Raw genomic sequence first — 12,832 nt, forward strand, 5'->3', positions numbered from 1 at the left:
AAGGGAGCAATGAGTACTCTACGTGTGTCTTCCGCCCAACAGACACTTGCTAGACCAGAAGAACAGTATGTGCTATCTGTTAGAGGTAGGGAAGATCGCACAAAGATTCTAAAACCCGTCTTGAATCAAAAATACCTGACACCCTTCTCGACAGAACAAGACTATCTTTTCCAGTCAACTCTCTGATCCTTTCTTCGGTGGGGGAGCTTGGTTTGGGGGGGGCAAAGTCCCGGCTTCCATTATGTCTCATTTCTTTTCCCTTCTCTTCACAACTTCTGTTTTCTTCATCCTCTTGCTCCTACACAATTCTTTCAGTTCTTTCCGGCATCTTATCCTCTTCTTCTCTGCCAACGCCTGCCCTCAGAGGAGAAGTAATAGTCGTTGCTACGACATCTTTGCGTCTTCTTCCGCCCCCCATTTTATTGACAATATAACTGTCTTGGACGTTTTTTTTTTTTTTTTTTTTTTTTTTTTTTTTTTTTTTTTTTTATTTATTTTTTTTTTTTTTTATTTATTTTTTTCTTCTTTATACAATCCTGTTGTCAATGGATTTTCTCCGATAAAATCCTCATTGAGTATCTTTGATAAACCTACAGGTTTTGTTGATCCTATTTATGAATTTATTGGAGGAAAATCGAGACTTAGTAATATTGCTATGGACGCCAAGGAATCTTGTTGTTTTTGTTACTAAAAATAGATCAGGCGCGAGTAAGCCTGGGTTCATTCCCATAGTGCTTAGCGAGTTTAGTCTTCGGATCATTGATATTCAGGAAAAGAAACAAGATGATGGAAAGCGAGCCTTTAATTGAAATGACTGGAATCCAAGTACTGATTCCGATCGCAAAACCCTCTCGCATGATGACAGTGAATTCCTCTCTCTCTTATCGGAGCGTGATGTCCAGACTACATTTGGGTAGCGTTCCATTTGTCCGTCCAAGGCAAGAGGGTAACCCGCTATTGTGACCTTCCCATGATATCGGACAGAATCACACCTCGGCTTTCTTGGGATTCTTCAACTTTGTTGAAGTACGACCCTTGCTTGATCACTTCTGTATCTACCACATCGATGCTCCGGGACAGGATAGCGCAAAGTCCACCTCTACCAGAGAATTATGTCTATCCTACACCTGGAGGAGCTCGCATCGAAGGTAGTTCGTGAGGTAGTTGAGCAAATGGGCATCAAGACTTTCATTGGATTCGGAATTGGTGCTGGTTCTAATGTGCTATGCAGATATGGCCTGTTGTATCCCGATCAAGTGACGCTCTCATACTTGTGAACCTTACGACTTCAAAAGCTGGTTGGATTGAGTGGGGTTATGAAAAGGTAAGCTGCGCCATGGGTCGATGAACTTTGAGATAACATAACGTGTTGACGCAATGTAAGACGAATCAAAGACACCTTCCTTTTGCACCTCAACACTCACTCACTGCATGAACAGCAAAGCCAAAGCTGAATACGATTTCATTATTTCAAACTTTGACACTGTTTCAGGTATTTGGTAACTCAAAGATTAGTGATTTTCCATTAAGTATAGTATCGTGTTGCGAATAAAATCGAATTTTACTTAACGCACTGGTAAATTTACATAACCGTTTGTTGACATTGCGCCAATGGCCTGTCATTAAGCTCATCAAAAAAATTTTCTTCGTGAATGGCATTTAATATTTTACTCATATTGGAAACACCCAACCAAATTTATTTCCAGCACAAATTGTTTAAGCAGGGATTCGGAGCATTTTTGTTGTAAATCAACTATGTGTGCTGTTTGAGTTGTGTTTATTTGGACACTTTTAGTGTTAAGGTGTGCCATGTTTTGATGTAATTTAATTAATTTCCTCTGTGATAAAAAATATAGATCCCTTGCATTGATTTCCTAGAGGAATTGTTCTGGGGAACAAAACAATAGGCTGTCTTTTCTTATGCAAAAAAAAAAAAAAAAAAAAATCAAAATTATTGTTTGTCTCCCAGAACAATTCCTCTTGGGACTTGGTGAATGCAGACTGGTATTGGCTGTTGTCAATTTATAGCTATACTGATAAGAATAAGAGCCATTGTTTATTCCCGGTAAATTCTTCCCAAAGCACTTGAATTTCCAGCACCCCAGACAAAGACTATTTATCCAATCCAACTTGGTTTTGCGTTTCCATTGATAGGACATTTGCACGATGGTGTCATTTGACTCCCACTACCATAATGCTTCACAAATTTTCTTTCTTATTCAAATTTGTATTCCCTCATGAGAATAGTAAGACAACTGGTGCTAATAACTGAACAAAAGAAAGTTTGCAAGGGAGTCTGGTAGTAGAGGTCAATGACACCATCCTATTGATGGAAGACCAGTTTATTGCATTTTAAGAGCATTACCAGTCATTTGCTGAACAATGGAAAGATGAATTACACAGGATAAAGTTAATGGTATGAATTCTTTTAATGACAGGTCTGTGTACGACAGCTTCAGAGCAAGGGGATGACAACGTTTGTGAGGACTATTTCCTGTGGCCTCATTTTGGTGAAAAAACCAAAATTGAAAACATGGATCTTGCCCTGGCTTACAAAGAAAGTCTTCGAAATCTTCTGAACCCAGCATGTCTTGGACCTTTCCTCAATTCCTACATAAACCGAACAATCATCGATATGTATAGACCTGAGGGAACAGCTCCAAACCCTAACAGAAAAACCCTTGATTGTCACACACTGCTTTTAACAGGCTCTTCAGCACCTCACCAGAATGAGGTTGCAGAGGCAAATGGTAAAATGAACCCCGCTCTAACAGATTATATGAAGGTGTCAGACTGTGGGGCATGCCACTGGAGGAACAACCACACAAAGTGGCTCAAGCTATAATCTTATTTTTACAGGGAAATGGTTTATGGTAAGTATCTTAATATGGAAAGGTAAAAGCATACCTTTTTTACAGAAATACTATAAAGTAAGGTAGTAGTTAGTGGCAATGGCAAGAGTCTTAGGTTAGGATGCATGGATAAGCATTTACCTTGGTGTGAATGTTTCTGCTGAAAGGATTCTCTATATTTACCTAACATGGGGACACTATAGGATTTTCTCAAAAGCCTCCACTCTTCTCATGCCAAAAACAATATGCAACGTAAAGTGTAAACCTGAATTTTAGGAAGAATGTTTGACTCCTTTTTTATACAACTGCCAGGTAATGGTTCTATGTAGGATTTCTTTATTTTCAGTATTTACTTTGTTCTCAAATTTTATTCTTGAATTGTAGTTTCAAGACTGAGAACTGGATCTTCAGCTTCTTATGGAAAAATTCGAGCTGGTTCCTCAAATGCAAGCTCTACGGCAACTATTCCTACAAGTACTGGATCATCAGAAGTCAGCTTGGAAAAGAGGGAGCCTCTAGGACCTCAAGTTTGTTAAAAAGGCAGACAACTTCAAGAAGAGTGACGCATGCACAAACTGATGTTGGAGAAAAAGAATTGTTATGAAATCAGGCATGTACTACGCATACAAATTCTCACATCAACTTAAATTCTGAATCATCTTGATCACATTATCTTTAATGAACATAAAGAAGGAAAATCAAAAAACTTTTTCTCAAATGATTCATGAATTATTTAGTCTAAACAGAAGTGTTGCAAAGAAGGAAGAGAAAATTGCTAGCAATCACTGATTGCTAAATGCAAATATTGCAGTGATTCTTAATTATTGCAACATCTCTTTAATGGTTATGGTATTCATGAGTAACTGATTTTCAAAGACATCATTTTCCTCTCCAAGTGCTAAAAGGACTAATGAATTCAACACACTACGAGGCTGACCTATTTTTCAGGTGTATTTTGATACGATGCATGTGCTTCAAGATTTTGCAATTTGCTTGTACTGGTATCTACTGTACAGGAAACTCATACAGGACAGTGCACTTCAAACTATGTATATTTTGATATGATGCATGTGCTTCAAGATTTGCAATTATTAGCTTGTACTGGTATCTACTGTACAGGAAACTCATACAGGACAGTGCACTTCAACTATGTGTATTTTGATACGATGCATGTGCTTCAAGATTTTTCAATTAGCTTGTACTGGTATCTACCATACAGGAAACTCATACAGGACAGTGCACTTCAAACAATCTTTTTAATCAATCATTTAAATTGCTGTAACATATATTTGAAATGGAAATTTGTTCCACTCAAGAAGCATATTCACCAATTTGATTAATTTTAGACCCAAAATTTTAGGGTACACACACCTTGTAGCTTAGTATTGTACAATGCAGGGGAATGATCCTTGAAAGGTTAAATATTAGGTCAGGGATAATTTATCTTTGAAGTGAGCTAAGGATATATTTTTTGTTTGGGTGAACATGTGATTTAATAAAATGTTCCTTACACTTTTAATGGATTTTGTGGGTAATAATAGCAATCCTTTCACAGACGGCCTACATCACGATAAGTGCTTTTCAGCAGGGCTCTGTGAACTCACACTCAGTACCCACAATCTGCACTAAACCATTACGTGATCACAGCCATGACAGAAGGTACAATAATAGTCTTTTCCCCCAGGTAACTGAATTCTTTCTTACGTAAATCAGATTAAATTGTTCCTACCCTCCTGTCATGGCTGCCATCACATGATGGAGCCAAAGCCTCTATTGATAGAACCTGTCTTCATAAACAGTCTTTTCATTAATGTACTTGCTGACAACCTACCTGACTATTGTTCTTTCATTAACTTTCTTGCAATCTTTAACCACCACTACCCTATACTACTCTCCCAGTAGACCGAGGTAGTCGTGATTTTTTAATCGCCTTCATAGCATCTGTTATGTTATCCGCAAGTACATTTCAAATCGACCACGTGATGCCAATGTTGTACCACGTGGACAAGTTTTTACACCACGTGATCAAAATTCAGTCAAGTTTTAATCACGTGGTGTAAAAAACTTGTCCTCGTCGTACAACATTGGCATCACGTGGTCGATTTGAAATGTACTTGCGGATAACATAACAGATGCTACGAAGGCGATTAAAAAATCACAACTACCTCGGTCTATTGGGAAGAGTAGTATATCTAAACAAAACTAACTAATGCAGCTGAGTTTGAAGCCCTATTGTTGTTGAAGCAAAAACTCACCGACACTCAGCTGTCAACCTACCCATAATGTACTAGGTCGTCCCTGGGGGGGGGGGACTCTGGGAAAAAAGTACTGGGGATGCTTGTTGTATCTCTTAGGGGTAAAAATTTGCGATTTGGTATGATCTTTTAAGGTGTTGAATGCGAATTTTTGAAAATTAGTGTTCTCTGGTATCTCTTGGGGTGTCAGAAAAGGAGGAAAGCGCATTTGTATGGGTTATCCTAGGGGCTTTTTTTATAAAATTTAATATTATTTGTTGTGGTATCTCTTAGGGGTTAAAAATCATTCAGCAACACCTTTTCTGGAGGTCATCAGCATAGATTCTTAGTCCTTTATTGAAATCAAAAATAACCTTTTACACTAATGTAAATTTCAATTTTAAAGAAATGTAGTCCAATCCAATTCACACAAGCCTCGTAAAAGTGTCATTGGATTATTTCACATTGCATTTCATTTCTTTATTTTATTATTATTTTCAACAAGCTGATGAGATTAGGAAACATTTCTATTCAATTTCATGTATTTTCTGTTAGAAGCTTCTAGTTATAGGATGCAATATACAATTTCTGTTTTGGCAGAGCAAACATGAATGACAACTTGGTTCCTCTCTTGCTTACATTTCAGCCAAAGGCAAGTAATTGAGTCTAGAGGATTAGGGCCTGGATGAATAATAAAAAGTAAAACTATAAAAACAAATTGCTTTCTTCGAAAAATAACGAGTTAATTCTTTGATAAAAAATTGTTATTATTTTAAAACAAATTAAAATATTTGAGATAATAAATTATAGTGCTTTTGTATAAAAAAACCTTATCTACATACTGAACATAACATGCAAAAATGTCCTCTTCATAATTCAACTCCTTTTTGGAAACTCGAGAACCGTTAATTCTTACAGGAAGGATGGATGAGAAAATGGTGAATTGAATTTTCCCCTTCATTAATTGAATTTCCAAAAAATTCAAGGTCCTTGCAAAGCGTATGGGAAAATTCCACATCTGCCATATTTTTCACCCATTCTGATCCTCACCCAATCAACTGTCCCTCATGATTTTTAAATGTTTAATTCCTCTGTCTGAGATTCTGCATTTCTCCCTCTCAAAACGAGAGGTAAAAATGCATTAGTTTTTCAGAGTTATCCATTTCTTGTATCCTTTGATTCTTTACTTTGTCTTATAATCATTATCACTGCTGCAATTCATATGTAGTTGCCATTGTGTCCTTATTTTGTCTACGGCATTACAGATTCCCCCTTTTGATATTTATTTTCATGCATTTTTATCTTTTGGTGGTGGTGTTTTCAATTAGTTTTTGACTGACAATATCAGGTTATCCAGTGACAAAATGGTCCAGGTTCTTACTTTCTGATTGACAGGTTAAAATGTCACATAACAAGCCATACCATTGGCCAACCATAGGTCTGTAATGCTCAAAATATCTCTTGGTCTTGATTTCTTGGATGAAGGATACAGTGTTGACAAAGCATTATTATCCAGTAGTAATCTATTTTGTCATAATAACCAAACTCCTCATTGGCTAGCCATAATACTCAGTGGACTGCTGCTATCTTTTCTTGTCGTGTCCATGATTATAAGAGTTGATGAAATTGTTGCTCTATCTGTTTACTCTTGGCTCAAGCCATGCAATTTATAAAGCTATGTGTATCGGCATCTTGCTGATATTTTATTTATAAACATAATATTCTATTGTTGAGGCAGCAACCACGTCATCTGTAAGATAAACATAGCAACCATCATATCACAAGTGCAAGATAATTGAATATCTTATTAATATATTATAGCGTACCCCCAATATCTGCAATTTTATCCTTTTCTTTCATACATAATTATAACATCGCTTTAGAATTAAGCAATAAGAAATTTCCAATAATTTTCAATCTTATTTCTTATCTTTTTCTAAAATTTGTCTATTTTATAGTTTCATAGTTTATTATTGTAAGTTTATCTCGTGTGTGTGTTATTGTATATTAGATAGTTTATCAATAGGTGAAGAGCCACCTCTTGGATTCTATTGATTAAACCATTATTATTATTTTTTTTTTTTTGGTCAAATATCCCTTCCTTCCCTCCCTCTCTAACTTAATTGTAGAATAATAATTCTTAAAGTATGAGGAAATAACAGAATAGCAAAGGAAACTTTAAGATATACTGGAAAATATTATTTTGTACATGGCTCTTCTTACGATAACACAAAATCATGCTAAAATGAAGACACTTACCTTTAAAGAAACCTTTCTTTCCCCTAATGAACTATGGACAAAGAACTAGGAGAAAAAAGGGAAGTTTCAAGTTCTTTCCTTAATTACATGCATGATCTAACAAAGCTCAAAGCAGTAATCTACAGCCACTGTCTTTTATATTTTGTAAAAATCTTCCCTACAAGACATCGCCAATGAGACTCTGCTAGCAGGGAAGCAAAGACCTTACCCACCCCTTAGAAATTTCTTTCCTCATGGGGCTGGGGTTAAGGAAATTAATTGAGCTACTCATCATACTCTTGTTATAAGCCCTAGCTCATTTATGTTACTTTACCTTTTAAAATATACTCTGTTAATAGGTTTGGTACTGTTGGACTGTCACATTTCATGGCATCCATAACTGAAGAACATTAATATTACTATTGGTTTTTGGTTCTATCGATATTACTATTTGACTACTTCCACTCACACACAAAATAGTAAGCTACAAAATGATTACAAAATGACAGGTATTAGACCCAAGTGATTCCTGTATGGTTAATCTTTACTTTATCCTTCTCATAACCAACAAATGAAAACCATACTTCTTCCAAAAAAGACTTCTTAAGGAGACCAGCCCCTTCTAAAAATTTCAATTCCCTGATATAACAGGGAGGCATGAATATTTTATGAAACTAAATATTTTACCACTTTTCACTGCTTTGCACTGATCAAAACAACAGTCACAACAGGAAAATAGGGCAATACACTGCCACCAATCAGAGAATATAAAGGTACCCACCAACTTATTTGATTGACGGAAGTGCATTGCCCAATTTCCATGTTGGAACTGTTGCCTTGATCAGTACGTAGCAATGAAAAGAGTGGTAATAGTTAATATTTTCATTAATGACTTACTTTCTATTAACTTCTCTAAGCTTTGCTTGTTTGGTCCTCCCATTTTTTCCTCGTATGGTATCACAGTTGTAAGATACTTTGAACAAATACAAAAAAGCTTGTTGGTCAGAGTTATCCAACAAAGAATTGGTAAAACAATATTTTTGTAACTAAATAGTACAAAACAGTGCAATGTCTATCATTTTGTAGTGCTTCATGAGTGCTTTTTTGCACAAAATAGTGCTAATAAGTTATAAAGCACTGTCACATCAGGGTGGTAAATTTGGGGGGGGGTGGGGGTGGGGTTTGGTAATGTTTCATGGAAAATAAAACGGTCAAATCATGTTTCAAGAAAAAAACGAAAATGGCGATTTCTTATTCAAATAATAGAAAGTCCAATCACGTTTCATGAAATAACCTTTTACCACCCTATTACATATTGATATAATGTTTGCATTACATGCCTTGATATAGTAACTTTGCATACTAATATAATCCACTGTATGAAATACTATAAAATAGATACAAAAACCTTTTGTTTTAGTTTTAAAGGTACTTACTATATTTGCAGATGGTACGTTTTTCTTCTTTCCCTGACTAGATTGAACATCACGTAATTTAGACTGAAGTGTTAATAATGATGAAATAAAAGAGTTTTTCAGTTCTTTTTCTCGTAACTGTTCGTCTTTGACGATAAGTTCTTCCACAAGTACATCAGAATACTCCTTTACGTATGTCGCCATCTCATCTCTAAGATCTTGGAGTTCCTCATAAGCAAGTTGATGAAGACCTGCACAGTTGAATAATCAATGGCTTATTCATGACATTCTGCTTTTCTTTTTTTCTTTAGATACATTTTCATAGTTCATGGTACTTTTTTCATCTCACCCTTTACCATGATAGTAAAAGAATGAAAGACTTGGCCACCATGTTGTTGATGTAGCAAAAAAACAAACAAACAAACAAACAAAACAAGACCAAATCAGTTTAGGTTGAGTCATAGAGGACATGCAAGGCAGCTATGGCATTACAGAACCATTTTCTGAACTTGATAAACATGATGCATTGTGGTGTAGATTTGGTACAAACAACACCTATAAAGGCATACAGTAAAAGATGTTTATAAGTACCCAAGCTAGACCATAATGCACCATGTTTTAACTCAGAAAATGTCTATGCTCCTCAAGAACTAGATTTGGTACAAACAACACCATATAAGGCATGAGGGACAAAAGATATTTGTCCCCAAGCTAGACCATGATGCAACATGTTTGCTATCTCAGAAAAGGTCTAGTCTCCTCAAGAACTACGGAAAAGGATCATTGTAGTTTTCTTACCAGCTGCAGGATGGCCATCCTCGAGACTTCTTGTTTCCTCTGTTTGTTCCTTTCCAAACAACAAGAAGAACTCATCAGCATCAGCTCCATCAGAATCAGTCCATATTTCTAAATCTCCAGTAAACTCATTCAAATTGTTATCACTGCTTTCATCAAGCCCAGATTCTCTTGATCTTGCTGGCATCATTCCTGAGCTGTTGTCAATTCTCTGTCCCAAATCCCATCTAGGGGAGGATCGCAAAAAGTCCATGCTTCTTTCTGACAGTTGGTGAAAATTAAAGAGGCCAGGAATTCTTTCAATATCAATGTTACAGCCTTGATCTTCACCCTAAATATATAACAATATATCTGTGTTGGAAGATTCTCTTTTAACTTTTTCTATTCTAAATGTGGCAAGGCAGCAAACCAAGGACATCAGAAGACACCCTATAACCATAAAAAGGTACTCTTAATGATGTTTCATTAGGGACTACAGTAGAACCTCTATTTTCTCTAATTTTTTTTCCCCTCAAATGCATCAGGGCACTTGAGATATGCTGATATAAAAGTTCTTTTTTTTTACTGATGTCCCTCTCCTCTGAAGCCCCAGCCCTACCCCCAGTGAAAAATGTACGTTTCCTTATAAGGGAATCAAGGTAAGTATATTCAGATATATCTGTAGACCTAATCTTGTTAACCCAACCTTATTGAATGACAATGTCATTCCCTAGAGTATCCTTTCTTCGTTTATTAGTAATGCATCCAAAGACACATAAATATGAATACAACTCAAACAAAGAATCTTATTCTCAAGGAAGTGACATGTACTTTACTCACCTTAATAGGTGACAAGATATTCAATGACTTGATCAAAGCAGATTCAAAACATGATCCTTTCCAAGCTGGCTGAGGAAAATAGCTAGAATAAGGCCTGAAACATAAAATTTATTCAAGTCAACGACTAGGGTAAACAGGTTCTGTTGGAACATCTGAATGGGCTCCCTGTGCCATACGATTAAACAAGAAATCCAAAGGAAATTTTCATCAAATTCATAGATTTAACGTGTTTTATTGACGAGCTTTTAACAAAGAAATCAGCTTTTCTGGCTATCACCTTGTTCTTTTCAAAGTATTAGAGGGCAATATTCAACATCTTACAAAATTTTCCCTACCCCTCCCCCATTGTTTTTTAATGACATTACCAGCCTTCAGGTCAGAATCAATAACACAACACTTTATATTTTGGAAGTTAAAACAACATTATCTGATTACAGATATCATCTCCTGAACGCTTTAAACCCTTGGCATTTAAGGATAAGTCAACACGAAACGTCTCTATACGCGATATTTTTTGTGCTGCGTGTGTAAAGCTTAAAAGCTTAATAAAATATACGAGATCTTAGTCTTGACCTCTCATGAGGTTTAAATATTAATGTGATTTATATCTTATAGTTTTGTCCTCGGAAATATTTCAGCTGCTAGTCATAAGGATATACCCTGAGACGATTTTCCGAATACGGGTAAAGCGAAGGAACTCCCCAATAGAGAGAAATATCACAAGCCATACTTTTACTTCATAAAAAGTCGTACAAAGAGAGCTGCTAGCTTACAAAACTTACAAATGTTCTTCAAGTAAAGAAGGCTTTTCTTCTAAGTCATTTTTACTCGTTTCTCCATTCAATAAATCAGAAGACGAGCTTGAAGCCAATGGAAAACAAAGCTTGGTCGTTTCCGATGCGCTGTCAAAAGCCTGCGTATTATTCTTCGATGGAAGAGATTTCTTGTCACTGTGTTCGTCAAAATTAGTAGATGTGCTAGCGGTGTTTACATCTGATGTAAAATCAGACCAGTCATCGTCCTCTTCCCCGGGGTCTTCTTCTCCGTTTGCAGTTTGGACGAAGCTTTCCCCGGCAGCCATGTTTTTCTTTGGGCCGAGCAAGCGGGACGAGGAGCACTGGGTACCAACTTAAATTTAGTGATCGTAACACTTTCTTTTTGTGCAAACCACTGACCATTTTATGTGCCCGTGATCGCAATGGCCGCCAAAATGGAAAACTCTTCAGAACTCAAAATAGATTTTGTTTTAGGTGAGCATGATTCTAATGCGGCTAAAGGGAAGATTGTCATTGAATGTATCAAGTATCTGTTATACGAAAGACATCAGGTTCCAACAACAGTTGATCAAATACTGCGGTACACCGAACTCGAAATGGCGGAAGGCGGAAGGAATGTCGTGTCAAGACGCCCGACCGTTTCTTCACGTAATGACTCCAAGAAAAGAATACAGCTTTATAACGATTTGAAGTGTTTATTCCAAAACGTTGAGCATCTATTTTCGTCATCGACCGTGTCTTCTGTTGTACTGGTGTTTGGCTCAACAGCTGTCAGCCCGAAAGAAAGCTACGTAATCAATTTTCAAACAAACGTTAATTCAATTAAAGGATCAAATGACATCAAGTCTGAATCAAGTCAGAAAAGACTCTCACGAAAGTTGATTAGAACACTCGTAATGAACCAGGAACTCCGCTCTTTTAAAGAAATTTCATCAACTCCTTTATTAGTTTTTGTCCGAGTCCCTAGATCTGTTGAGAACTCCTGGTTCAAACCAAAGCAATCCTTCAAAATTCCTTGGAGGGGAAATTTCTGTAGGATACTTGTTAAAGACACAGAAATGACTGAGGAAGAAGAAGCTATAAGAGAAGAAGATCTTGTTTGGTTGCAAGCACCTGTTCCTATTAAGGGCTACAATGAAAAAGTGAAAGACGCGTCAGCTGTCTATTCAGACTTTTGGAATTAATGAAATCACAAAATTTTAAATTAGGGTTTTAGAAAATTTTTAATTCAAATCATTTGGAATGAAGGAAAATATTGTATAGCATTTATCATCTTTTACTTGCTTTTTGGCCTAGAAACTCTACCTGATCTACTCTAATGTCACTCAAACGAAGGCCAAATTTATTAATCTCATTGCTACAAATTAATTATCTGTGCTGATTTATTTCTAATATTCATGTTACCATTTCTTATATTGAAATATTGCATTTGCCTTTAAATTTGCTACATAATGTAATTCATGGTTAGACCAGATAAAACAAAGTGAAAATTCAAATTTTGTAAGATAAGAATTTTCCATTTTAGCTAACCATGATATTGTTTGTAACAAATAAAACTATGAAAAATTGATGAATTCCAATTTTATTACTTAGTAATATATATCTTAAATCCTAGTTGACATAGTCACGTTCTCATTCCTATTCGTTTTTTATGTGTCCTGTGCTAATCTCAGGAATTCTCAGGAAGAGCAGAGCTGTGGGGC

General features: G+C 36.1%; 2 protein-coding genes and 1 pseudogene across 2 annotated transcripts; 2 read left to right on the plus strand and 1 right to left on the minus strand.

The window, feature by feature from the left end:
• The first annotated feature begins 783 nt into the window (after window positions 1–783).
• Window positions 784–3,456, plus strand: LOC148904931 (protein NDRG4-like; annotated as a pseudogene).
• A 1,949-nt stretch (window positions 3,457–5,405) lies between these two features.
• LOC116294912 (uncharacterized) lies at window positions 5,406–11,460 on the minus strand. Its single transcript, XM_031702601.2, has 8 exons — window positions 11,136–11,460; window positions 10,354–10,447; window positions 9,538–9,865; window positions 8,761–8,990; window positions 8,222–8,297; window positions 7,659–7,724; window positions 7,346–7,390; window positions 5,406–6,836 (listed from the first exon to the last, which is right to left on the minus strand). Exons 1-7 carry the CDS (start codon window positions 11,432–11,434, stop codon window positions 7,377–7,379), a joined length of 1,107 nt encoding a protein of 368 aa, XP_031558461.1. The 5' UTR covers window positions 11,435–11,460; the 3' UTR covers window positions 5,406–6,836; window positions 7,346–7,376.
• LOC116294913 (MAD2L1-binding protein) lies at window positions 11,412–12,697 on the plus strand. Its single transcript, XM_031702602.2, has one exon. The coding sequence runs from the start codon at window positions 11,552–11,554 to the stop codon at window positions 12,311–12,313; it is 762 nt and encodes a 253-aa protein (XP_031558462.1). The 5' UTR covers window positions 11,412–11,551; the 3' UTR covers window positions 12,314–12,697.
• Window positions 12,698–12,832: the final 135 nt, after the last annotated feature.

The sequence above is a fragment of the Actinia tenebrosa genome, unplaced genomic scaffold, assembly GCF_029948245.1.
Source record: "Actinia tenebrosa isolate PJP-AT-01 unplaced genomic scaffold, QUT_ActTen_1.0 PGA_scaffold8__29_contigs__length_14323225, whole genome shotgun sequence".
Classification (NCBI taxonomy): Eukaryota; Metazoa; Cnidaria; class Anthozoa; order Actiniaria; family Actiniidae; genus Actinia; species Actinia tenebrosa.